The 27479-nt window shown below is 38.3% G+C and overlaps 2 protein-coding genes across 9 annotated transcripts in view; one reads left to right on the forward strand and one right to left on the reverse strand.

Annotated features, from left to right (window-relative positions):
- The window catches only part of itga5 (integrin, alpha 5 (fibronectin receptor, alpha polypeptide)), a 38543-nt gene extending 24165 nt beyond the window's left edge, over positions 1-14378 (forward strand). Inside the window, exons 19-30 of one of the 2 annotated variants that reach the window (XM_072696926.1) lie at positions 2807-2874; positions 4966-5113; positions 5368-5460; positions 6362-6441; positions 6780-6860; positions 6958-7063; positions 7433-7591; positions 8426-8527; positions 10281-10394; positions 11135-11236; positions 11354-11476; positions 11621-14378. In XM_072696926.1, the coding sequence (XP_072553027.1) occupies positions 2807-2874; positions 4966-5113; positions 5368-5460; positions 6362-6441; positions 6780-6860; positions 6958-7063; positions 7433-7591; positions 8426-8527; positions 10281-10394; positions 11135-11236; positions 11354-11476; positions 11621-11701 (1257 nt within the window). In that variant the 3' untranslated portion in view covers positions 11702-14378. The remainder of the gene's footprint in view (positions 1-2806; positions 2875-4965; positions 5114-5367; positions 5461-6361; positions 6442-6779; positions 6861-6957; positions 7064-7432; positions 7592-8425; positions 8528-10280; positions 10395-11134; positions 11237-11353; positions 11477-11620) is intronic. The other variant, XM_072696927.1, reaches the window with a different exon arrangement.
- Positions 14379-14505: 127 nt separating this feature from the next.
- rapgef3 (Rap guanine nucleotide exchange factor (GEF) 3) overlaps positions 14506-27479 on the reverse strand; it is a 36827-nt gene continuing 23853 nt past the window's right edge. For 5 of the 7 annotated variants that reach the window (XM_072696928.1, XM_072696929.1, XM_072696931.1 and 2 more), the window contains 22 exons: positions 26751-26835; positions 26592-26652; positions 25307-25383; positions 24938-25084; positions 24666-24778; positions 24174-24262; positions 23479-23557; positions 23108-23258; positions 22667-22770; positions 22441-22471; positions 21401-21479; positions 21122-21259; positions 20805-20902; positions 20376-20501; positions 18865-19046; positions 17471-17561; positions 16589-16639; positions 16394-16481; positions 16243-16307; positions 16088-16142; positions 15848-15919; positions 14506-15073 (listed from right to left, as the gene is read on the reverse strand). In XM_072696928.1, the coding sequence (XP_072553029.1) occupies positions 14955-15073; positions 15848-15919; positions 16088-16142; positions 16243-16307; positions 16394-16481; positions 16589-16639; positions 17471-17561; positions 18865-19046; positions 20376-20501; positions 20805-20902; positions 21122-21259; positions 21401-21479; positions 22441-22471; positions 22667-22770; positions 23108-23258; positions 23479-23557; positions 24174-24262; positions 24666-24778; positions 24938-25084; positions 25307-25383; positions 26592-26652; positions 26751-26835 (2101 nt within the window). In that variant the 3' untranslated portion in view covers positions 14506-14954. The remainder of the gene's footprint in view (positions 15074-15847; positions 15920-16087; positions 16143-16242; positions 16308-16393; positions 16482-16588; positions 16640-17470; positions 17562-18864; positions 19047-20375; positions 20502-20804; positions 20903-21121; positions 21260-21400; positions 21480-22440; positions 22472-22666; positions 22771-23107; positions 23259-23478; positions 23558-24173; positions 24263-24665; positions 24779-24937; positions 25085-25306; positions 25384-26591; positions 26653-26750; positions 26836-27479) is intronic. The other 2 variants (XM_072696930.1, XM_072696932.1) reach the window with 1 other exon arrangement.

Genomic DNA, 27479 nt, shown 5'->3' on the forward strand with positions numbered 1-27479 from the left:
TTGCATATGAAGCTTATATTGCAATAAAATGCTATTTATTTAAATGCACTGGTAAATTGATTATCATTTTGCAATACCAGTTTTGCAAAAGCTGATATTGCGATAACAATCAACAAACTATATATTGTTCAGCCCTAGTACAAACGATGAATGGGCTGCTTTGGATTTACCCAGACTCTCCAGCCCCCCTCCTGAACTCCCTCCACATTTTCAAAACATATCTGGGAAGTGCTCCAAAGGGTCTTAAAAGAAGTTTGAAAATGGTGGGGACACCAGGGAGAGTTGTTCATTGTCCCACAATGTGTACAATGAGTAGCTCACAAGGCTGCTGTGGAAAGGCCCAATATAGGTGCGTTTTAGGGTGCAGCCTTCGGAGCCCATATGGCGTATGGCTACATATGGTTGAAGTTTGTTTTCACTATGCCAGTTTTCCCGGTTAAAGTTTGAGCTTTGAGTGCTCAACATGTGGCTACATTTACATATGTTGTGTGCTACTTGGATGGCAAAATGGAAGAGTAAACCTAATCTTACAGAGCTAGTTAGCTTATTTGCTTTTCAGTTCCCTTCACCATTGCCCAATGACCGTAATTATCATTAAAGCTATAAGTGGATCCGAAACATTCTGTGTTTGGCGTGTTAAAATTGAGATCTAAAGAACAGGAACACATTGCTTCAGAGAAGAGCGATAAAGCCAACTGTTAAGGTTGGTGTTGCAAATAGTTTAAGCAGTAAACGTTCAAGCACTAATATAGGAGGGGTCAGCCATGGAGTGGCATCAAATCCTCTCAGCCACACTCAAGTAGGGAGTCTGTCCGTATGCATAGGAAACACTTTACTGTTACCCATTCTTAAGGTTGCATGTCTTTATATGACATTCCAAAAAACTGTATACTGCAACATGACACAATTTTTTTCTCCCTAGCAATCACTGCTAATTGGCTTCACATGTTGCCATGGGCCAAAGTTCAGTTATAGATTCATGAAATAGTGGTCTAAAGACAGAGGTTCTCCAGATCCTGTAAAAAATATTCCAATTGTTGACTATACACAAACTCAGGCTTTCCTCTAAATCTGCTTTGTGGTTGTGTTTGTTTTAAAATCTGTTGAGACCCTGATGAGAGTTTGGAGAGAGTATCTTGAAACTAATGTGCAGTTCAGGGTTTGTAGTGCCTTTTTTTGTAGTTTCTAATGATGTCTTCAATATGTAATTATTGCTGAATGTACATCATTGAACTTGTTAAAACACCTCTGGAAGTCCAAGCTGTTTGTTATGCTTGCCCATTGACCTTGATAAAACCGATAAAGCATCATTGACTTTAATTGTCAAATTAAAAAGTCAAATCTTAAACTTGACACTTTATTTGTGACTTTAGTCTGTTTTAGATGTGGATCAGCTTATTTGTGGTAATTATTTGCATCAGATTTTGGCAAATATGTGTCGTTGTTTAGCTGCTGTAATTAATGAAAAAAGCATCTTCCCCCATTTCAGAGTTTGGAAGCAGGCCAACATGCCGACTTTGAGTTGTGGAGTAGGCAGCCTCCCTCCGCGAGTTTAATTAGAGCCCAGTAAGGCTTGATTACAGGGAGAGCACCGCACCCTTTCTAATCTCTCTCTTCTATTTCTTATCCTCATCGTCATCTGCTTTATCCCCACACACTCCGGAGTCACAGCATCATGCGGAAGCAATTAGCTATGTCAGGGCTTTCCCTCCTTGTGCTTGTCGAGTTGTTCATGACTCCATGCTGAAAGTTCTTTATTTTTCCCCTTTCACGGTTTATGACAGAGGAGTGTAAAAGTGTATATGCTCTCTGCGCGTGTGTGTGGTGAGCTGGGCGGCGTCGGGCGTGGCCAGCATGTGGTCCATGGTGACAGGCTATGATGTGGATTGTGGTTATCATAAGGTTACTCTGTGAAAGCTTCTGCAGGTCCTTGTCCTTCAGGGAATAGGCCAGACACTTGCATACATACCATGTGCATCACACACTGTTGTACATGTTTCAATTTTAATCAATTTTGATTTGTTTTTTACAAGTCTATTTAAATAGGAAAAGTCAGGTAAAAATGTTATTACAATTTAAAAAATGAAATAATAGGCTGATGGCTATTGCTATGCAATGGTAGTTTAGGTAGTGTGTTTGGTGGCATTTGCCCGCAAATTCTAGCATCAACCCTGCCTTCTCCCTCCAACAACGTCTGCTTATCAGACGTATCACAGGTGATTCTCTTTGCAGGCCTACCCACATGCTTTAGCTTAGTGGGGCTGTGTCCCAAACACACACTACCACACTACATTGTTTTAAAGCTTGTCACCATTGCATAAATTAGTGTAGTTAACTCAGTAAAGCCGTGTGTGTAACATTAAATGTTACAGATTTAACATGTGTCGTGCTATTTATTCACACCCTGTAAATGTGGTGTGAACCCTGTGGTGTTTCATGAAAGCTTTTTGTAAATGTTTAGTGTTGTTTGGAATACTTGTGTGGTCAGATAATAGCAATTTGGATTTTTATCCAATTTTTTAACTAGATGTTAAGTTAAATCATGATTTTGAAGTTGTTTCTGACTCCTAGGTTATTAATAAGAGGTGAGTTTGAGGAAATGCATGATTCTCTAGACTACAGGAATCATCATACTGGAATGGCCTCACCTCTCTACTCAGTGCAAATGGCCTAATTACAAATACAAAGGCAAACAAACTTATTTCTTGGCCTGACTATTACACACAATGTTTTAATTAAGTAATATTAAAATATTTAGTAAATATTTTCCTCACACTTTGTTTTTCCTGTCACACTTGTGTTCCAGGCCCAGATTTTACTGGACTGTGGTGAGGACAACATCTGTGTCCCTGACCTGAAACTCTCTGTGTATGGGTAAGTCATTTAGCAAAGAAAGCAGTGATCCTGCACATGCTGTGGAATGTTGTTGCACAGTGTAAGCTTTGCAGCAAGTTTGTGCAGTTGGCTTTTGCTGACACATTGAAAACAATGACCTTTTAAGTGTGAAGTTAGGAAAATAAGAAAGTACTATTCTTGCTGCAGTGTATTGAGTTAAATATTTCTGATGTATTGCACACTTGAGAGAAGCTTCTTGTCAATAGGCAAAGTGCCCAGAGTTGAGACTATCAAGCATATAAATGTGAAAAAATGTGAGTAAAGAAAGCTGTGCTACAGGTGCAGGAATTGGCTGCTGGTTAGTGTGTGTGTGTGTGTGTGTGTGTGTGTGTGTGTGTGTGTGTGTGTGTGTTGGGGGGGGTAAAAAGTAGATAAAAAGTTGGCTTTGCCAGTGATACCCATACCCCCTTCTCTGTGGAGCATTGAGCCCCACTTTGATTTCACAGATGTGTAACTGTATTGTCACAAAAATAGCTCAACTCTGATCTCTGCACAGCAGTATAACTAAAATGCACCCATATACTATTTTCAGATGTTTGGGGACATTTCTTCCAATGAATGCGATCAACTACTTTAAGTTGCACCCATTGCTGACATAAATGTGCAAATACATACACAGCTTGTCTATAAACTGTTATATAACTGTTTTATACTCTTGGTGTCATTATATTGTCATATTATATATATGCGACCCAACTACTCACTGCCAATTCACTAAAAAGATCAAATATCATTTTTGGTGTTTTTTTTATTGCATAATCAAGTTGAATGGAGCGATGGTGATCGACCAACTGACATTCTTTTGCTTTAAATAATTTACATTCAGAAAGTAGGAAAGTTGAGCTATGAAGGAAGCTACTTAGAACGAGTTTGGAAAGAGGAATAGTGGAGACAGAGGGTTTAGAAAGAGTGCTCCTGAGACGTTTTGGAGAACACAGCCAGCTTTTAGTTCCGTCCGTAACCACTGCCAAGGCCTGTAACTTACAACACCGTTGCCTCTCCAGGTTTAAGGCTTTCTTCCTTCTGCTCACACTCATCATTTGCATGCATCTTGCAGTGCTCCCCAGTGGTGACTTATCACATTTTACAATAGTATTAACTAATGTAGGAAAAACAAAATGGTTCTGCAGTAATCTAAAATAGATTACTGCAGACCTTTTTTTGACATTGCTTAAATACTCCTCTTATTTGATTTCTCAATTTAATAATTTTAAGAATAGTTAAATATTCCGTAATATATTAATTACTATAATTACTTTGATGGTTTATATTTTATCTTATATATACATGACATGGTTATACCTGTTGCTCTAGAAGCATGACACTGACCTGCCATATTTAGCCTAAAAAATGATTAAATCAAGCCTTACAGCTTATAGTCCCTAACAGTGTAGCACCCATGCTTGAATTTTGCTTCAAAGCAACCTTATGAAGCCAAGCTGTAATTGAAAGCATCTGTGTGGCCCTCTTATGGAATTTTTCATTGTATTCAGACATGGGGAGAGAAAGCAGGGGAAAGAAAATGGGGAATGGTGGGTAAAGGAATGGAGAAGAGGAACTAAAGAAGGGGATGTTTTATTACTTCAGTCTCCGCTGTAGTGCATGTATGACTGTTGCTACACTGTAAAACTTCCTGGAAGTTATGCATGACTGTTGCTATTTAGCCCATGTCTCGATGCTAAATTTGTCAGATTTGAGTTCAATACAGAGCACTCTGGAAGCATCACCTGCATTATTGTCAACACGTTAACACAGTCTTATTTTAGTGCATCATCCTGTTTTCTTTCTTTGTGCCATTTACTTATTACTCATAAGTAATAATTTACTCATATTACTCATTACTTACTTACTCATTTAGTAAATATTATAATTTATTTAGTACATTTTTACCGTATAGATTTATTTTGATGACCCTTTTCACACCCTTTATAGGAGAAACATATAGAAACAAAAACAGTGATCTTGTTATTTAACAAGATGATGACCAAAGTAACATTTGCTACAGGAAATAAGCGGGCAGTGTAAGTGTTTCACAGTTTTATTTTTACTTATTTGCTTTGGGGTGTGCAGGGACAGGAAGGAAGTGTACATGGGTGATGACAACGCACTGACCCTCACATTCAATGCTCGGAATGATGGGGGCGGGGCATACGAAGCAGAGTTGCATGTGGTGCTTCCACCGGAGGCGGACTACAGCGGAATTGCTCGCAATAATGAGGTGACTTATGAAGACAGGTGCTGCACACACCACAGCTGAATACCAAGCAGCATCTATTAACTCTTACTTAGAAGTCCTTTGTTCATTCTCTGTGGTATTAATTATACTTTCATTGGCTTTCATTGTAAAAGGTGATTGTTAGGCATAGGATGATCAACTTTAGTTTTTTAATCTACTATTTGGCAGCTTCTATTTAGATTTTTTGGCAGTAGTTATTCATTATTTGTTATTCACTGTTGCTTGTCTTACTCTAGAGTCTAACTCAGCTGACCTGCAGCTATGAGACCGAGAACCAAACGCGATATCTCAGCTGTGACCTGGGAAATCCCATGAAGTCGGGCACCAACGTAAGTTTTTGTCCTTTGAGATGTCCTTTGACAAGAACCATTTTACCATTTTTTTTGTTTTGTTTTTGAAACTTTTTTTCCTGCCAAAACAAAACACAACTAGTTTGGCTGCATTAGTCAGTGTTTTTAGAGGAACCTGTCTAGGTCGGTAACAGGAAACTATTGTTTGCTGTGTTTGGGGGGCTGAATGTTCCTATCAAGGAAGCAGGAAGTGATGGCCACATTGACTATGCTCCCCTGTGGCTTGGACTTCCCCCTAATGGCTCTCCTAAGAGGTGGGGAAAGCTGTGGGTTTTAATTGCTTTTTGTGGAGGAGGGCTGTTACATGGGTGGTTCTACAAACGGCATCAGGTCATTGTGCTTGGACATGCCTCTTCACCAAAGTTTGCTTTGTCGTCAGTACTATTTTACTCAGTATTTTTTAGTTCATGTTGTGCAATCCTAATTCAAATCCTAGAATCCTAAATCTGTTTATTTTAGAGGTTAGTACTTAAAAGGAGACAACCGAAGTGGTAGCATGACTTTTTTTTTTATGTATACATTATATCAGTGTCATTGTAGAGCTGTATAAAATGAAAGTCTGAACACTTTTTCCTAATGCACCCAATTAAATTTGTTTGTGCTTTGTGCACTTTGAGTGGAGTATTATGGAAAGCAGGCACATTCTTGCAGGCACCTTCTTTACAGATCTGGCTTCAAACATGTGAACTTAACATATAATTTCAGACTCAATAGGGAGTCGTACAGACCCCAAGAGTATAGCCTGCCATTGGATGCAGTGAGGCACCATTCCGTTAAGGCTTACATCAGTGTCTGCCAGTGCCAGGTGTGGAGTATAGAGGTGTGGGAAATGTTGGCTTTCAACTTTTAACATGTTTTGCCCTTTTATCTACTCATTTAGTTGTGGGCAGGCTTGCGGTTCACAGTGCCACGACTGAAGGACACTCGCAAAGTGGTGCAGTTTGACCTACAGATCCGCAGGTATGACACACCCGTAAACTCACAAATTTCATGCTTTTACACTTACAGCATGTCCTAAAGCTTTTGCTCAGTAATCCATATGGAGAGCACATATGTTCATACTCTTGTGTGTTTTTCTGTATTTTTCATTTTTTACTTTCTTTCTCATATACTCCTTTTCTTTGCCTTTCTACAATATATCGTCCCCTCTCTCTTTCTCTCTCTCAATCTCTCTTTCTCTCTCTCTCTCTCTCTCTCTCTTTCTTTCTCTCTCTCTCTCTTTCTCTCTCTCTTTCTCTCTCTCTTTCTCTCTCTCTCTCTCTTTCTCTCTCTCTCACGCTCTTCCTTTTCATTTGCAGTAAAAATGAGAACAACTCTCAGAGTGAGGTTGTCCCCTATAAGTTGGACGTTGTGGTGAAGGCTGATGTTATTTTACAGGGGTGAGTTCCCATTTCTACAACAGTATTTTTCATTCTTCACCCTTCTGGGACGCTTGTTGTATTTTACTCACTTCTCTTCTTTTTATCACTCATGAAGTGTATCTCGACCAGATAAAGTCTTTTTCCCACTTCCGAAATGGAGAGTGACCAAGAATTTGGCCATGGAACAGGAACTTGGGCCTCAAGTGCAGCACATCTATGAGGTACAATCTCTCTCATGTCCTCCAGCTAGCCTGGGGGCTGAAGAAGCCTGTCATTATTCTTTATAGAGCAGATTCTTCCTATGTGGCTAAGATGGGACAAGGAAACAAGTGCAAAGTTTCAAGGCAGGATGACCTCATGAATGTCAGGATACTTAAAAACAACAAGATGTCATACTTCTACTATATATAGAGTAAAAACACCTAGTTAACCTAGAAACAATATACAAGCACAAAGAATGTGTTTTGTTTGTTGATGTTCTGTAATTGTGTGCAGTACACCCACAGTTTCATCTTGCACACATGTAACTATGAAGGTTCTGTCAGATGTTACGTAACATAAGCTGTTTTTTTCATTCTCTTGCTCTGCAGTTGGTGAATAATGGTCCTAGCCGTATCAGTCACACACTCCTCCAGCTGAAGTGTCCTATGAGGCTTCAAGGTCAAAAGTTCCTGTACCCGCTAGAGGTCACAACCCAGGGCCCTGTAAACTGCACCACACACAACATAGTCAACCCCCTGAACTTAAAGGTAAGGCGTTCTTACTTAAGCCCTATTCCAAATGTATTACTTAATCTTTAGTTGAATGCTGGGCTGTGCTATTGGGATACTCTTTCAGTGAGAGTACTGAAGCTTATATGGCTGTAGCACTACATTACATGTGCATTTACTCAGTAACCCTGTTTGTGTGCGTACACATGGTACACGCAAAAAGGATCTTCTAAGGAGAGTACAGATTTCTTTCAGCATACTTCAGAGGACGAATGCATACTTCAGAGGGTTAATGAATAAGCGAATTAAAACCTGTCTGTAATCAATCACGTACAGGCTCAGCCCATTTCTTTAGAGTCCCAAAACTGTATACCATAAACCCTACTTTGCAAATGCTGTCTCTGTCATACAGTCATACATAGTGAGTCTCTCGCTCTTTCGCCTTCCCTGAATATGCATGCTTGCACAAACAAACCGTATCTTGCCCTCATCCTCCAAACCTACTGCCATGTTTCCAAATGGATAAACAGTCTTCTGCTTGATGTACCATTTTCTATACATATGTAAACAAAGACATTTGCTAGAAAAAGCTACAATATCTGCAAAAAGAACACTTATCTTTGTATTAAGTGTTTCTGTTTTGTGTTACTGAGTTTGTGAAGAAAATGTTGATATTTTGTAGTTGTAGTTTGTAGTTTGTAGTTTGAATGATGGATAACATGTGAAAGTAAGTGAATAGTATCTTCCTTTGACTGCTGTCTGTGTTGAGTCAATTGGTGGTACTGATATAACAGTGAGGCCAGGGTCCACATTGCCCAAATGGGTGGTGAAGTTCTGCTCAGTGTTCTCTCTCACCCCGCTTCTTCCTTCCAGCTTCAGCAGTCCTCTGCAGAGCAGCCATCCTTACCAAACCAGGAGCACCACATTGAAAAGCGGGAAACACACAGGGGGGAGTTAGCAGAATTGACAAATCTGGTGAGATCTCATCTACATAAATCTTACACATAAAACAAGAGGAGGTACAGGGAATGATTGATCAAATACTTAGAAATCCTTAATCCTAATCAGTGGTATTTATTTGCAGTGTATGCTATAAAACTAATCGGTTGGGCTCTACTATAGCTATGAAGGATGAGGATGAGCGTCTGTGATCCTACTGCTTAGTATTTTCATGACCAGCTACCCCTGAGTGAACCCATAAGACTAGCCCATTAAGTAATGTAATGAACTGAATCGGGCCCTTTAGGTCAAAGGTCTGCTCTGGCTGACTGTCCAACTTGAAAGGGGCTTTGATGGCTTAGTTTTTGTCTGTGAGATACATCAGTTACCTTATTCATTTGAGAAGTGATTAACCATTCAGGGTGTTCTTTTCCCTCTCTGTGTCATTACCTACCACACCCAGCACCTCTCTCACACAGCAGCCTGTTGTCATTTCTGACTGTTAAGAGCACTGTTGAATGAAAGCTTTGTTCTGCTGGCCATCATGCTCATTGATCATCCTGTAATTTTTTTATGTAACCTGCTTTTGTTTTATTTGTGAGGGGAGAGTGTAGTTGCGGAATGCCAGCTGCACCCTGTCAAATATGATAAAACTCAGATATAACTTGTAAAATGTGATTAAACAGTATTTTCATCAATTATAGTATTTGATAATATGAAAAATATAATTTAAAATATGTTTAGTTGTATTAAATGTAATTAACAGACACTTTTTTAAATAGTTAAAAATATAAAACAAGCAACTAACAAATAACCTGATCATCTTAAAACCTAGCTTGGAATATGTCCAACTAGATGTCAAACCAGAGCAGAGTGATTTTATTGATAGAATTTCTACCTAATGGTGATAAGATAGGCCATGCCCTACTGGATTGGTAATGATGATACCAAAATGTCCCCAAAATAAAAAGGAAGACTTTGGAAACCAGCCTATTTACTGTGCTGGGGGCACCACTTTTTTGAATTTTTTGTACCTTTTTGAATGCCTAAATCACCCTGCATGACAGTGACTGGTACTTCAATCAGTCGAATACCACAACTGTACTTATTTCTGTAATTTCCTTCAGAGTGAATGAAGTTTTTCTAATTTGCTCCTCTAGCCAACCTGGACAAGGTCACCATCATCAGGAGCATCTATTCACTATAATTAAATGGTCCTAACAGTTACAGGATCTAATGAAGGCATGCAGATTGAGCAGACTTGTGGAAGCCAGGGAGCTGGGTGGGAGTTCAGTGGTGCGTCCGTAATTTGACTAGCAGCAACTGCAGTCAGCGTTTTATAGTCCTGTGACTAGTACTAATTTGAAACAGTCCTCATGCTAGGAGCATAACATTGGGCCTTTTGTCACTGCTTTTGGCCTGTAATGCTATCATCATCAGTCTCATGGTTCCCTCTCTTTCCCTCCAGCTGACACCTCCTTGACATTTTTACACTAGCACTTTTAATGTTTTTTTTTTTTTATTTGATTCACACTTTTGCATTTATTTTTATTTGTGGTATTGTTAATCATTTACTCATAACCTGATTTACCCTGATGTAAAGCACAGACTTTATGGGCCCTGTTGCTTGAAAATGAGAATAATTATGGAAATGAAACAACTCCAGTTTTGAGAGCAGACTAAGGGAAAAAGCACTATTCATCTCTCTTTACTGCCCTAAGTCATGCCCTGCATCTGTCTAACCCTCCATCTCCACACCTTTTTTTTCTCTGTTTGCTGTGTGTGTTAGTCCTGCTCCAATGTTGAGTGCTGGACCCTGCAGTGCAATGTGGGTCTGCTGGATAAAGGCACCAGCGCCATTCTGCAAGTGCGATCACGTCTTTGGGCAGAAACCTTTATTACAGTAAGTCGCCCAAAAACGTATTATTACTGTTTCTGCTGTTGTCACATACTGTACAATAGGTGGCCTCTGTCTATGCAAAAAACATTTGTCTGCCACAGAGCCATATTTCAGGTTCCAAAACCTCAAATGAAAGGTTTTTCTAAATGGTTTACCACTCAAAATCAGCCTTATGATTGCACTGACTGAATGTCAGAGTTAATATTGAGCCCTACTATTTTGCCTGGTGGGACTTACTCACTCCACAAATATGGAGGAAAAAGTCTGTTGCTGCTCAGCAGCAGTAGTTATAAGTGTGTGTGTGTGTGTGTGTGTGTGTGTGTGTGTGTGTGTGTGTGTGTGTGTGTGTGTGTGTGTGTGTGTGTGTGTGTGTGTGTGAAGGCCAGACGATATCTCTTAACAGGAGCTCTTTGGAGAAGGGCCTTACATGCTCTCTGCAACTAGAGCCAATACAAAGCGTATGTGTGAGTGCATTGAAAATTCATTAGCTGGCAGTGCTGAGTTCTCATAGGATTGGAATGTCCCAGGGATTTTGTGAGGACTGGGGCCAGCGAGATGTAGTGCAAAAAATAATCAGTACTACCACCTTGTGTCTATTAGTGGAACTTTTTCCTGTTTAGTCTTGGGTTTTACCTGATTAAACACCAGTGACTTCCATTCTTTTCAATGCAGTAAATGTACAGAACATTGACTAGACAGATTAAAAAAAAATTCTAATGTTTTTGTTTTTTATTTCCCTGCAGAAGACTTATAAGAATTTTATTTTGGAGTGCATGGCTAGTTTCAAGGTAGAAAAGATGCCCTATGCCATTTTACCCAAGGAGAATCCAAGTGGTGCTAAAAAGGTGAAAAGCCAAGTTGTATTTATTGTATACTAAATATTATGTTGAATGTTTATTAATACTCAGATTTTGTGGTTTTAATGAGTATATGTCTTCTGGTGCTTGTCTTCGTCTCCTTAGGTGGTGACCCCTGTGGTGTGGAATAAACCAGACAGTCAGTATGATGTGCCCTTGTGGATCATCATTCTGGCTATACTGGCTGGACTTTTGCTACTGGCTCTGCTGATCTATGTTCTATATAAAGTAAGTGTAGCATGTTGTATCATGGTTTTATCAAACCAGTTTGAGCATTAGATTATGTATAATGGTTTTTATTATCATTATTAATTTTATTAATACATCTTGGCCGAGATAGTTAGTCTCTACCTCTCTTTCCCCCTTTGTTAGCTTGGTTTCTTCAAGAGAACGCCTTACGGCACAGCCATGGAGAAGGCCCAGTTGAAACCCCAGGCTGCATCAGAGGCCTAAGTGGGCCTGGGTCTAAATCAAAGAAAAACCAAAGAATATATGAAAAGCCATTTAAACAGAAAGACGCATTGTTGTGTAAAGAAGACCAGACTGCAGTAGAAGAGTAAGAAGGAAAGACCACTGGATCTCCATTGCACTGCACTGGATAGAAAGACCTTAAGGACTCAAAGCCGAATGAATGTCTTTTGAATAATTTTTTTGTTGCCTTTTGTTTTTGCTGTGGGTTTAGATTTTGTTCACCAATAGTAGCCTGACACTCACCTGCAATATTTAAGAAACTTTTGGCGGAAGGTTTAACCAAAGCAAAGAAACCGGTGTGGTTTGCTGCACAAGGAGAGATGGACAGAAGCGCTCTCTCTCTCATATGCTTAAGAAAGATTCTTCTTTTTCTCCCTGCACTCATATATGCAACATTCACATTTTGCAGTTTTTTTGTTAACATATATTTTTGGTGCTAGCAATGAGTGTCCAAGACTTTTAAATGTTAGTTAGAAGATCCGCTGTGGAACATTTACAGAATTATAGTGCAGTAATTTACACACAACCAAATACTTTTTCACAGTTGTTTATTTTATACATATTTACCTGATGAAGAGGTGAGACAAGACCTCATCACCTTCACCTTTACTTTCTGCTGGGTTCTGTACATTGTTCTGTTTGCCTAAATATGGTTATATGCCATCAGCTTTAAAAGGCATGATGTATGCTCATGGGTTTCAGAGAAACTGGGAGTTATTTTGCTTTTCTCACCTCTGTTTAAAAAAAAAAAAAAAACAACAACAAAAATACCAAGTTGGTGTCTGTCTCAGGTGATAAGGTGGATCAGCAGTGCTCAGATCAGGTGTGTCGCGCTCAAAGGAATTTAGAAACCCAGTCAGGGATAATAATTGTTCTCCTAGCACGACTGTCCTTTCCCTGCTGACCGTTATCTGGGACATGACTGGATCCATGCCAAGCCTGTGAAACCTTTGAGAATTGCCTTGAAGCAAAGCTGTGCTTTGCCGATATATACAGAACACGTTCCTGCCCTCCGGCCTTCATGGTGAGCACAGCAGGGCTAGGCCAGCTGCTGGGGCTGGACCAGCCAGCGGAGATGGACCGCCATGGCCGGCTGTCTACATGGAAACCTTATCTGAATTGGAAAGATGTTCAAAGTGCAGGAAAGCCACTGTATAAAGTGGGACTGGGAAAAAAGTGTAATGGTTTGCGCACGTGTCAAACGAGTGGTTTACAGCGAACCAAAAACAATCCCAGTCCAAGGCAGCAGTCTCACCCAGGGACTGATTGTTAAACACAGCATTATGATTCATGTTTTGTCTGTTGTTTTGTGTGTGTGTGTGTGTGTGTGTGTGTTCATACACTTAAAAATAGAGGTTCCTAAACAGTTCAGCTTGGTTTCATGGTTCTAGGAATAACCTTTGTAAAAGAACCAATTCATTATGTGGCGTTTTTGTAAACTTTGAAAAGGTTCTTCACACTCCTACTTCTTTAGGGAACCAGAAGTGTTTTTTATGATAATGAAACTGATCTGTTTCATTATCATAATCATAATGATTAACAACCCCTCCGTGCGTTTAAGTGGGTCAGAGAAAACAAAAAAATGTGGAATGTGGTTGTCCAGGGTCTATGGTATTGCTTCAGCTAACCCTTTTGGAACCTTTATTTTTTACAAGTGTAGTTTTGTAAGTAACTGTATGTGGATGCGTTTGGATGTGTTGATGTGAGAGGAAGAGAATGTTATGCTCAGTTGCTTAGATTTCTTTTTGAAGTCCCCTTGCATGCAGAGTTATCTAAGCATGCTAGTAGTGCCAAAGTGGTTGCTCAGGGACAGAGAAGTTGCAGTCAATTTGATTTTATGCTTCTCTATCTCGGTCTATTCAAAATGAAACTGGGTGTAGACAAAGGCTTATGATCTGTATGTAAAGTGCAATACTGTTATTTCTCTTTTTTTTTTTTGCATTTTTGTCACTGTGTATATTCATACTTTACTCCTATTAATGTTTCCACACAGACAACCATCTGTTGAACTGGGTTAAGCATTGCCCATAAGAAAGAGTTTGTATAGAGGTGACTTTGAATTGTTATTTGGAAAATTCAAATGTTAGGGCATTGTATGGAAAAGCCCCAATAAGGTTTCAATCATTACCGCTTTCTATTGAAGCAGATTACTGTGGGCACTGAACTGTCATCCCTTAACAATTAGAACTGGTGGCGAGAGAAAATTATAAAATGCTGTGATTTTTAATGATTGTTTTTGCCTGAAATTACAACAAACTGGATTTTCATCATAACAATCCTTTTAAAGAATAAAAAACCTGTAACTTGTTTTGGAGAAATATGGAGCCTTGCCTCTTGAGACATTTTTATGCATTTCTTCTGTCTATTTTTCAGAGTTTCTATCATTTATTTATACCTCCAGATTGATTTTCTTTGATTTTCACATTTTATCAGGAGGAAGCACTGGTCATAGCTAATTTTCTTTGTTTTCCTTCTCCCATAATCTTATTTTTTTTAGGTTGTAAATATAATTTGGCATGGAGAATTTTGTCAGCTGAAACTCTTATTTGACATAAAACTAGATCGCCCCATATTGGGGAAAATTGGAGGGATGTTAAAGTAATTTGTATGGTATTTTACAATTTGCATTTCAAATAAAATCTTAAATTTTTTTTTATAAGTGGTGGTATTCTTTGTGTTCGAATTGGTGGAGCAGTTAGGAGGCCTAGGAGCGAAAAAAAAAAAGTATACATTTAATATGCAATCACAAACAATTCTGCTATATGCCAAGTAACCATTTCTAGAAACAGGAATAATTTATAATTTATTTAGCAAAAATAAACTTGTACAATTTTATATCAAATACATTTGAAACACATTTATAGTCCTCTACAAAACACCTTGCAAGTGTTCTAAATCTGTACAAGTTCATTGTCCTCTTGCAATAAAGTCATTTGTCAGCAAAAACTCATCATTCTGCACCTTCCGTATGAGAGCTAATGCCACTGGTACAAACAGTCTTTTAAAAATAATACAGCTGGATGCAGAAGTACAGACATCAAAACAGTCAAAATTTTTTGGAGCTTAATTCATGTCCAGCTTTATCTAGGGTGAACACTACTTGGGTCAGTTTCTTCCAATCATCAACCGCACTTCGGGTCATCATGGAGTTGTCTGGAGAAATAACACTGCAATGAGGTCCTCCTCCAATATGGAGCCGAACTGGTGAAAAGACAGACTGGCCTAAGCTTGCACTTTAGTGCTCTATGGCTCTGGAAAGCTGGGTCAGTTTCTTCTGATTGTCAATGACTTTGAGGTTCTTGATGTAGTGCTGTATGTTGGCAATGCTGCGTAAGGTCAGGGACGGGTCAGAATCTAAATGGAGCATGTGGAATAAAGAGAAAGATGGTGTCACTAAAAATTACAGTCTAAATAATGGCCTGAAATGCACTGTAACCTCACTGCGGTCTACCACAATCAAGCATCAACTGTCAATTCAATGGTTCAATACAAATGGTCCAAAATTACTTATTTTAACATACATAAAAGTTTTTTATTTGCATTCTTTTATAGCCTACAGTACCATTTCAGTTTTTTCCTACAATCTACATTACCAATTTGAAAAAGTAACTGCTACTAAATCAACCAAATTCAATTGACTGTTGGGTTAATTTGACTGCTAGACCTGTTGAATCTGAACATAAATGATGGCAAACCAAAGCTTTCTGAAGCACTGAAACTGTCCTCATAACTGTACTGCAAAAAGATTTGTTATTCAAAGTTTCCTGACACAGTGCACATTAGCGGCATCTGGTGGCCAAAACCACAAAGTGCTTTGTGTAGCTGGTGGACAAGGTCCTTTGTTCCAAAGCATTAAAAAATAGCATTTGTTGTTTCTATAAAGGCAACTGATTGTTAAAGGTTTTGAATCAGTCTGTGAATCAGTCTTGGAAATGAAGCGACGTGATCACTGTACAGTAAATTAAGCACTGACACAGTGGATCAAAGCAACAAGTGTTTTGGACAGATGCCTTAAAGCTTTAGATTCAAAGGTGACATTACTAATAAACATCACTTAAATAGAACCAACTACAGATTAGAACTGTTCATTTGTTACATAGATAAGAATTCTGCAGTAGCTTGGCTTACATGTAGATATTCGTATAGCAGGAGCCTCCAGGAACATTCGTTCTGTTAGACCTTTTTGTGGAGATGAAGGCACTATAAAAATAGGAGAAAAAAAAGTTAAGAAAAAAAAGTTAAAAACAGTGCCATTTTCGTTTGATCAAAAAAATGCAAACCTTAATTTTTGTTTGTAAAAGAACACTACTGAAAGCAACTGAGCTTGTAATATATCATGGCTCCCACATGGTGGAGTAGTGGTCTTACCATAGGGTTGGCTCCTACATTCTCGAACTATCTTCACTGTCTTGGCAATCATACGCTGAGGACATTCGAAACAGAAATGATAAATTAAGCAATAAAATAAAATAAAAAAAAGTAAAGGACTTATTAATTAACAGTGTCTTTTGCTAAAAACTCACCATTTTCTCAAAGTTAACAAGACTATCAGTGTAATTCTTGTTTCCCTCATGGATAAATGTCATGTCTGAAAAAGATATGCAAATTAAAAGCATAACTTTCAAACTAGGTCTTTTTAAGTATAAAGTTATTAGCCCATAAGACTAAAGGTACCTTTCAGTAGTAGTGGCATGAAGGGGATGTATGGTGGGTTCAGTTTTCCCACCGCTAGTCTGTATGCTCTGTGATTGCGGGATGGATCCTGCACTCAGGAACAATTCATTCATGGGAATCATAAGTGTCATATTTGATCATGTACTTGTATGAACCCTGAGTGTGAAATACTATGTTGTGCAATATTGTACTCACCAGTAACCTTTCATAAGTGCAGTAGATCCTTTTGGTTTTGCTTGGTATTTTCTGTTAAATAAGAAATGATCAGGGCTATCAGGTTAACTGAATTCCATGCAAACATTTTAATTCCACCAGGAACACTTCATTTTATAGAAAACATTTTTTTTATATAAGATCTTGTTCTTTGTTCAGTAATATCTGGAATAGATATTTCTAAATTATTTACATACAATGCATTAAGCTTTATTCTTTAAGACCTATATTAGTACATCATTAAGAGATATGTTATATGTAAAGTGCTTATAATTGCATTATTAGTTCCCATATATGAGTTTGTTGTGGCTTTAGAGTTAATAATAGAGTTTATTAAGTCACTAAAACACCACTAATCATTTTATATTCACAAATTAACGATTAAAAACAGTAAATAAGCAAGTATTCAGTATCTTTTCAGGTCTATTTAAATCTCTATTATCAAGAAGTTAAATTTATCAGCATCTGTTTTTTAAAAAGGATTGACACTAATATCTGATCAGCTTACATGCTGTGTAATGGATTCAGGTACCATGGTAGAGACTAAACAGACTAAACAGCACTAAACAGGTTGCAAAACAATGTGTTTATGGTTTATTAATAAAAACATTAATAAAATGAATTATTAGTCATTTTCACATAACTGTCCTCTAATCATGTAGTAATAAAGGTCATAACATAAATTGTAATAAATGATTTACAAGTTCTTGTTTAGAAACAATAAGACATTAATAAACTCCTTTTTTGTGTTCCTTAAAATAAAGGGTTGCCATCTTTAGTTATAATATTAGGATTTATCTGACCTAGTATTCACAGTTAATTACTATATTGGAGGCTCTGCATGCAAAGATCAGTAACACTTACATCCCATGTCTTATACAGCCTCTGCACTGCACTGTTACTCAGACCAAACATCACTGCGAAGAATGAGTTGAGGTTTTTCTGTTCCTTTAACCTATGGAACAAAACAACACCTGCATCAGGAAAATCAGTTGTAGACTAGATTGTCCATGGATGCCTAATTTACTTGTCAGTTTACTTACTAGACAAATATTTGATTATATCAACTACCACATAAATGAATTTTGTACATACACAGTCACAGTCCAGAACCATCACTGACAGGATATTTTCCCACAGTGTACTTTCACGTTGTTTGTGTGATTTGTGGTTATTGGACATTATTAGAGACATTATGATAAAATATAAAAATATGACATATTTTGACATTTGACTTTGACATTTTTCTTAGTGTTCTGAGAGCAAAAGTATTTTTTTCACACATGGATCACTACTTAAGTAGGTCAGTGTGCAAACACCCTGTTAAATGTAAATGACATCACAAATGTGGGCCAGTCCTAAATAATCCCAGTATGAAGATTTACTGTTTGGCTTAAAGTGTGTCAGGGTGAGGCTGCCTCAGAACAAACATAATTGGTCAGCAAAAGGTGTAGAGTGAAGAACTTGAGCAGAATGATTAGTTATAAATGCCAGTTGGAAGCATAGCACCCTCCAGGAATTTTAATTCAAAGACTGTTGCTTGAAAGGAATAAAGTCCAATATTTCTCAAGAAAAGGGCTTGTGTAACTCATAAAATATATGAGTAACTACACTGTTCTTGTCTGACACAGGTCAATTTACTTTGCTGGATATGAAACCTCTTTTGCAGCTAGCATGTTCGCTCTATAGCCAAGAAAAATTCTAATAACCTACCAAATCTATTAAACAATAAAATCTGTCCCTATATTAGTTTTTCAAGGTCAGAAATAAACTCAATAAACATCAATTATGTGGGTCCACACATCAGCTCCTCACTCTTGTAATTACAAACAGGGCAGTTAAATAGTTTAGGTCATTAAGTACTTTACTGATTGACTGATTTGACTATCAATGACTGTCAAAAAAGGCCCCTCATTCAGCCAGTAGCATTATATATATATATATATATATATATATATATATATATATATATATATATTTGTTCACCCTTAGCCAATGGGCATATTTGTCTTTTTTGTTGTAGGTAATCAAACATAAAACATGTACATGTAGACATGTATTCAGCAACTCATAATCTTAAAGCATTGTTACTCCTAAAAAAGTAACATTTAATTTATTATTATTATTATTATATACACATTCAATTTGCCACATTCAAATTGTTTTTTTTGTGTGACAGTGACGATATATAACCAGGAACCGGATGACATTTACTACTGTGTATATCATATATACTGTACTGTTTCAGGAACACTCACACAGTAGCAATCTTGATGAACTTCTTGAGCAGCATAGCTCTTTTCATCAGGTCCTCGCACAAGCACAGCTCAGTCACCACCCAGTACTGCACCTCATTAAAGCGCAGCACAAACCGCTCCAGGTTAGCTGTGGTGACACCTGGAAACTTGTTTCGGCCAAAAATGTAGTACACCAGCTCTACCTGTGGAAATAGCAACAGCAGTAAGAAAGTACTTAAAATGAATCTGGATTTTTGCCATTATGTCCAGCACGTCACATGAAGGTGCAGAGTCGCTCCTGGCAAACTCATACCTTCACAAAAGCAAACAGACCAGTTTCTTTGCCCTTTCATGACATTGTATGACAAAGTAAAACTGCATGCCTGTAGACTCAGGTGAAGGACGTGGAGTCCATGTCTTTAAAATGACTGTCAAATTAGAGAATTACGTATACAGTGAAAAAAGTATCAACCCTGCATGTTCCACTGCTGACATAACAAAATGAATGAAACATAGGAGAATGTTCACTTTGTGTAAACTGTTTGGGGAAGGCCACTTTTTGTTCCAGCATGATTGTACCCCAGTGCACAAAGCTAAGGTCCATAAAGTTATGGTTGGGTGAGTTTGGTATGGAAGAACATGCCCTCTACTGCAATGTGTTCATCAGATAAAGCTGGGGAAGAAACACAAAAGATTACAGAAGGCAGGAATCTAAGCCATCATTCTGTCTCTGACACTTATCTGATGAGGACTAAATGACTGGACTTGCTATGGCTTTATTGTGACAGAAAGGAGATCTCTGTGTGTCTTGTATTTGTGTCGCAGTCTTTTATGCCTTGTTACTGATTTGAGTAATCAAAAAAATAAATAAATAAATCACCATCATTCATGTCAAGCCTGCTTTACAAACACCATGCCCCTAACCAGGTTGGATTGGGTTTACTTGTGGATAAAATGTAGTTAACTGTTTACAGACAGGATATGTGACTTATCCACATATCTTTATTTATAATTCATTATAAATCTGCTATGTCTATAGTTTTTCAGTAATAATTCTAGAGCTTCCATAGCAGTAATAGTGCTGTTGGAATTAAAGTCAAGGGTAATGTAATTAAAAAAACAATTAACAGACATTGTCATATATAGTGTGGTTATTGCTATTAAGTGTTACACCTGTTGAGTATTGCTGATATAACATGCATAATATCACAGTGGCAATTTGAGGAAAAATTACAGACCCTCCCCTGGTAAAAGAAATCCAGCTGTTTTAGATACAAAAGTTTTTTTTTCAAACAGATAACTCATCTTATCCAATTAGAGTAGGACTGTTTTTATGTGAATCTGATTCAAATGTGAACAAATGTGATGACAATCTGACAATACACATTTTGTCCTTTGGTCCATATGGATTTTGGTCCTTTGCAATTGGTAGAAATTTGTAAAACTAGCTTGAACATCAGGGTTAGGAAACAACACTGCAGTGCAAACAAAGCCAAACTGTACAGGAAGGCATAAGTCTTAAATGCTTTTACTTCATGCATGGCTGTGAAAAGTTCCCAGTCATAGTTGGTCAGCTGGCTAGCAATGTCCTTGGAGCACATCTGTTCCAGAGAGTCTATGGTGTTCTGCTCTGGCCCAAGCTGCTCCTTTAGAGGTGCCTGTCACACACAAATACACCAGAGAGGCTTTCTGACCATGATGAACAGCACAAGAGCCATTATGCCTAAACATGGCAACAAAAAACTGCTCTTTCAGAATGACATTTACTCATTTACTACTTTCCATGTTTTTACTGGAATTTTAAATGTGCATAATGCTATTTCTGCATTAAAATCAACAAACTCCAGATTTCTACTTGTTTCAGAGTTTACAATATGACAACAGCAGCAAGCATATTGGTTGCAGTCAGCCACAGCAAGCCTCTTGTACAATGAAGTGGTTCCTGAGGTAAGGGCACTCACCAGTTGCTCCACTTGAGAGACAGTGCACAGAAAGAGTCGTTCGTTCAGTCCCAGTGAGGTGGAAACAGCTGTAGCGTCCAGCTTCAGTTGCACTCTGTCTACGAGGCATAATACGTCTTTTGTTCTAGTCTTATTTCTATATACATTTAAATTTCCTTACAATACTTTATGACAAAGGTACAGATAATAAGTAAATAAGTATGTAAGCCTATAGATGCACCCACTAAACCATTTTTACCCAGATCCAACATGAACTAAAAAGGTTTTGACCAGATACCATAACTATCCTCCAGTGCAAAACAGAGAGTCATCCCTACCTCCCAAAGAGTTCATTTTCACCAGCACATGGTCTGCTCCTGGATTCACTAGAGCAGACATAATGTCCTGCACCGAGGAGTTTACAGGCAGCATCAGTGTCACAGCATTGTGATCTGGTTTGAAAATCTCATACAAGACTGTAAGCACATTAAAAGAGCGAATTACTGAAAGGTTCAAGACACTCAGTGTTCTCTAATGTTTGTTTTGAAGTGACATTGAAAAGCATTTAAATGACATGTCCTCATTCAAAATCTTTAATGGCACATGAAAAGACAGACCTTTGTCTTGAGCTCTGATTGATTCACACTTCCCAAGGGGCTCTTCATAAGTAGTGAACCAGTCGAATTTCTGATTCAGCTGTGAGACATGAACAATTGAAGCAGAAAAAGTTGACCAGATGTGAGAATGTGTAGAGCTTTTACAAAAGAAGTATCCAAAAGTATTTGATTTTTTCTTAGGAAAAGTTTTCTTCTGTCAATGCTCATCATCTCAGGTATGACAGATTGATTGAGCGATGGTGATCTATGAAGTTTTTGCCTCTCTCATCACTGTAATGTGGGCATTGAGACTGAAAAGTCAGAGGATGGTTTTGTATGGAGTCCTGTGTGGTATGTAAAGGTTGTTCAAGGAGATGCAATTTAGTTCCAGGCCACTACAACTATGTATAATTCTGTACTTGTGCATCCCTTTTGATGCACAATAACACCAGCAAAAACAAATGCAGGTTGTACTTTATTATCAAGCAGCTAAAACTGTGGAATGATTCTACACTTCAAATATGACATACCATGTAGAAAAGGATATACATTTTTTATGATGTCTTGATGATGTCTAAGATTTTTTTGTTTCTGTCACAGCTTGACATCAGAGTAAACAGAACAAAAGTCAGAAGGAAGAGACAAAACTGTCAATTACAGAATGCAAATCAAATAGGAATTCTTTGGATAACCCACTTCATTCTTAAATGTCTAATTAAATCATTTCATTTGCATACTAAAACACATAAATGAACAATCCACACAAGAGTCCCAAGAAAAGCTACAACTAGCCAAGACTTTTTATGCATGTGGTAATCATGGTCCACATTAAGCCACTATTGACCTATCTGACATAATTTGGCTTCAGTAATGGTTCTCTTCACTATCAGGCCACTCTCACTCTGTTTCTTTTTGGTCTCCAGCTTTATCCGGGAAAGCTCTAAGCTGTTGACTTTTCCAGTGGCTGGTACATTTATCATGCTGTGCCATAAAGTTCTCACTGAGGTTGTATTGTTAAGACTTTATCTCTGCAGCTTTCCCAGACACAGAATGGAGCTCACCTTTGTCAGTGTTTGGTATCCATTCTCTAGCCTGCAAGGAAAATGGACACAAGACTGTAAATGAATAGTACAAAGTTACGGAGTATGTCTAGCTGTTTATGACTAGCTGCTGGGAAAGCTTACCTCTAGACAGTAGATGTAGTAGTATGCACTAAGACAGTTGCATTACATTATGCCTGAACCAATTATAAAATATCCATGTCCAAACTATGTGTGTGTTACTTACACTCTGTTTTTCCTCCTGTCCCTCAGCTGTTCTTTGAGCATGCTTGAGAGTCTTGAGTCAGCCATAACTTCCTCCCTCAGTTTCTGTCTCAGCAAATCACGTTTCTTTAATATTAATTATAGGCTCCACCCAATTAGATTTCAACTCCATTTTAACAATTTTCATTTAATCCAATTCATCCAGATTCCAAATGTTGTATTGTTTTAAATAAACAAAGGGCACGCAGTGTCACCGATGCAAAGAATCACTCTACAAATTCTATGATTTAATTTATATCTACAAACATAAAAACTGAAAGCTCTGAAAATGCAGATGTAAACATGTCAATACAGATAGTAAATTGAATGCAACCAATTATGTAAAACCATTTACATAGCAAAACAACAGTACTACCAGTAATAACTAAGCGCTAAGCTAGTATCCAGTTACTAACAAACACACCTCCAGCAAATGAAATGCCACAGGGTCCTCCTTCAGAAGTGGGCCACAGAGTGCCACCCACTGGCCCACCAGTCTCACAATCTTTTGTTTGGTGTTCAGAGAGTAGGCAGCCTTTTCCAACTCAGAGCCTTCAGAGGGCTCAGCGCGGTAGGTGCAGAATGAGTTAAGGACACATTAATTTGACATATAATCAAAGAAGCCATTCATTTCTCATACACAAAATGCACTTGCCGTAGCAAAAAAATGTTACTATATTAATTGACCCATTAACAAGCTGCAGAACAAGACCAGGAGAGGTGCAAGTAGTAATACGAAGCAGTAGAAGCTAACTAGAATGAGAATGAAAATAACCAGAAGAATTGAATGGATATTGATGCTGAAGTGCAGGGCAGAGCTGTACAGAGGGCATGAAGACTTGGTGTGTGAGAAGGAAGTCACTAACACAAGGATCTGTAGAGACAGGGTAGACACACACACACACACACACACACACACACACACACATCTCATTAAAGAGGCCTTGTTTTCCTCTCCAGGCAGTCTGGAAAACACAGGAACACCTGACTGCTGTTTTTAAAAACACAGTTGGGAAAATAAGACAATAAACAACAGGAATGTTTGGGTGTCTCTCCCTGTGTACTCTTCCTTTAGCCCAGTGTTTGTAGAACATTTTGTTTAGCACAACTCCCACAACAGAACTTAGCAAGTGTACACATTTCAAGATGATTTCTGATGTATTTCTGATATATATACAAAATAGTACATAATTCTGTAATTATACATATAACAACCTCTATAAACTGTTTTACAGAAGCTAACCATAGACGATAATATTAACTGCCCAATGACTTCTACTGCATTCTATTTCTGTTCTTTTCAGGGAGTACAGGGGATCTATAGGATTCAAGGAAAAAGCATCAAAATTACTGTCCGTGGAAATTGACCATATAACACAAATGCAGCAGCTAAAGGTTAGGCTGAATGGGACTGTATAAGACAGTAAGAGTATTATTTGAACCATTTTAACCAGTCCACATTAGCATAAGAAACCGAACAAGTGTCACACCTATTAGGTCACTGCCATTGTTATCCAGCTTAATTGTTTCCAGGAGATGTTCTAGAATTTTCTCTGGTGTTCCTGACATCACTGTGTACCTGAGCGAGAAAGAAACAAAGTGTGACAAAGCTGTTGAGGACTGGGTGAGTGATGCACAATTTGCCGTAATACTGAAGCACTATAGATGGGCCCACTTCTTCAATGAATTCCATTCAGAAGTCATTTAATGCTCCTGAATGCAGATAATTAAAGTCTGACTAATCTACTGCCTTTTACAATTGCACAAGTAAAGAAGAGTTCTGGCTCTTTTCATAGAAAGCATCTAACAGTCATTTTGCACAATAGAAACATTGTTTTATATATTTTTTTGCCAAGTACATTAGTTGTGGAGCATGTGGTTTTCAGGCTTTTGACTGAGCTTTGGGTCTGGCTTGAATGTGTGTGCAACATGTTCGGATGTGCAGAACAATATGAACAAGCGTAAAGATGTGGTTTGTTTACTTGCTGCTGCTTCCTGATCCACCCTGATGGGGCGACTCTTGTCCTGAGCTTTTCTCCAGTACCAGCACCACTTTTCCATGTTCCTCCAAACGCACCGTGTTGGCCTCCACATCCTGCAGTATGAAACACAATATCACTGTGAAAAGGTACTGCAGGATTCTCATCAAAAACATATTCATTCACTAAAATTGCAATTACACTAAAATAAACATTATGATATAATAAGCTGCACATATCAAAACACACTATACATGAAAAACACATTCATTTACCTTGAGTATTCGAATGAAGTCTTGCTTGTCTACTCTGAGAAAGTGACAGTTATCCTCTCTCAGTATGATAGTGGCAGCACGAGGAGCATCGTTCACCAAGGCAAGCTGGCCAAAGTCGTCTCCTTCATGCAAGGTGGTCACCAATCCCTGTATTATTCACACACACACACACACACACACACACACACACACACACACACATATGTATACCAACATTAATGCTTCCTTCATGCCTTCAGGCATGTTTTGGAAATATTTTTAGAACAATACAAAGGCCTATAATTAGACTTTAATGACCACCATGGCTATAGCATGGACATTTCATGTTCACGTAGTGAGTGTGACAAAGGGCCATCCTAATGCTTTTACCTTGCCATGTGTGATGACATTAACAGACCCCTTCCAGATGATGTACCAGGACGTGCCTTTGTCTCCTTGGCTGAATACTATGAAAATAATAGCACATTGTTTAGGAGGCACATCAGCTGTGAACTACACACACTCATTGGTCATAAACGTATACAGGATACCTACTAACATCCCATTGCCAAAATATGTTTTGATATTATTTAGTATTATGGATAATGTCAACAGTGCCTTCATAGAGGTTCCCTTTGATTGACAGTGATGAAAGTGACTGACAGTATGTGCATGATAAAGCAATCGAACACGAACACGAACACAAACACGAGTGCGTTATTATGAAAACAGTGTGGCTACGAGACATGGACGAAATGCGATTGTCATTCATCACAGCCGTGTTAAATTATTATTTCAATTATTATTTATGTAAGAAATAAATAAATTTAGCCATGAACATAACATTTAATATATTTTAATGTTAGCATTTCCTTTTACCAAATTAGTAGTAATTCTATATCTACAATAAACACCTATATATGTTACAGCACATGTCCAAAAGTATCCAGACTGAGTGAACTGTGCTATTTTCATCCATTGCAGTCTTTTGTTGCACTTAAATAATTTACATTGAAAAGCACTGCCAAAACATTAAGCACAGCATTAATCGGTGGAACTGCGTTCTATGGAGTTATGAAGCTCCATCTAATGTCTTTAGGATGAACTGGAATGATGTTGTGAACCAGAGCTAAATTTCCACCATTAGTCCTGTGGTATGTGAGTGCATATGGGTGAATGCAATCAAATCACAAGAGCAATGTTCTATCAGCTAGTGTGAAGTCTTCCAAATAAATTGTTCCTATAGCTAAGGAAAGACTAAGTTACTTCCAATATCTTTGATTTGAGAAGAACCTTTGGAGGAGCAGGTATCTACAAACTGAAAGCTCTTGATCTTAAAATAATGACAGTGTTTAGTAGACAGTCAGTGTTCTCTAACCTGTTTTTTAATGGATTTGGTTGGGAAACTGCTCCCTCTGGGATAGATTTTATTGGTCCTGATCAAATAATAACTTTTATGACCCATACACCCTGAACTGAAGAGTGTAATAATGTGATTAACAGCATCTGTTGCATCATCACAGCAGCTGGGTGGCCTGCACTTACTATGACGACTGTATTCAGTAAATGGCATAACATTGAGTACGGGTGTTAGTGTCGATACTGTCATGTCATTAGCACTCTCCTCTGCTATTGCCCACTGCTGTTCAAATGTCAGCTTTGCTTTCGCACTCACACACTGTGCCTGCCTTGGCATGGGACTCAAACACCAGCACTGCAGCCAGTTCCTTCCGCACCTACAGTGGTAAAGAGAGGGATATAAGAACAGTTAGAAGGATGAATGGAGAGACATGCTTGGGACAGTAGCACAAAACAAGAAGAAATTATCACTCACAGAGGTGGACAGGTGCGCCACAGCTTTTACGTGCAGAAGCTCCTCATAGATGACCTCCACATCCTCTGATGACCTCTGGCTTGGACTGACATGAGAAAACACAAGTTTCACAAAATCTGATCCTTTCTCTCTATGGAGGCCACCCAGATGCTTGTTTATATTGTTGTCATATTAAGGCTTGCCTATTGCAACTCTCTCCTGGCTGGTTGACTAATGGCCAAGCTTGCCATCAGGCACACACCAATGATTCATAATGCAACATTACAACATATCATCAATCGACTTAATCAAAAGTTCAGCCATGTCACTCCACTGTTGTGTTCCTTTCACTTTCTGCCTTCTTGTGAAGGCACAAGATTTTAAATCTTTCTGGCCTAAAAAGGCAAAAACAAACCCTCACCTTCCTGCCTAATGACAGCAGTCAAAGCTCAACATGCACCAAGAGCTTTTTAAACTACAAGTATAGCTTGGCTTGAACTGCCATCCTTCATGGCACATGGAACATTAGCTTTAACACTCTTCTCTGTCCTGACACCCAGGTGGAGGAATGACTACTGCTTGGCTGTGTCCAAGCAGCAGTCCTGCAGAATCTTGCACTTATTAAAATGCCTTTGTATGTACCAGCATCACTACTGTTACAGAAGTGTCCTAGCTCAAGGGTATATTAGAATCTAATTTGTCCCAATCTATTTGCACCCATTTGGTAATCTTTTAAATCTCTTATTATAA

Source organism: Salminus brasiliensis, chromosome 14, assembly GCF_030463535.1.
Source record: "Salminus brasiliensis chromosome 14, fSalBra1.hap2, whole genome shotgun sequence".
In the NCBI taxonomy this organism is placed as follows: Eukaryota; Metazoa; Chordata; class Actinopteri; order Characiformes; family Bryconidae; genus Salminus; species Salminus brasiliensis.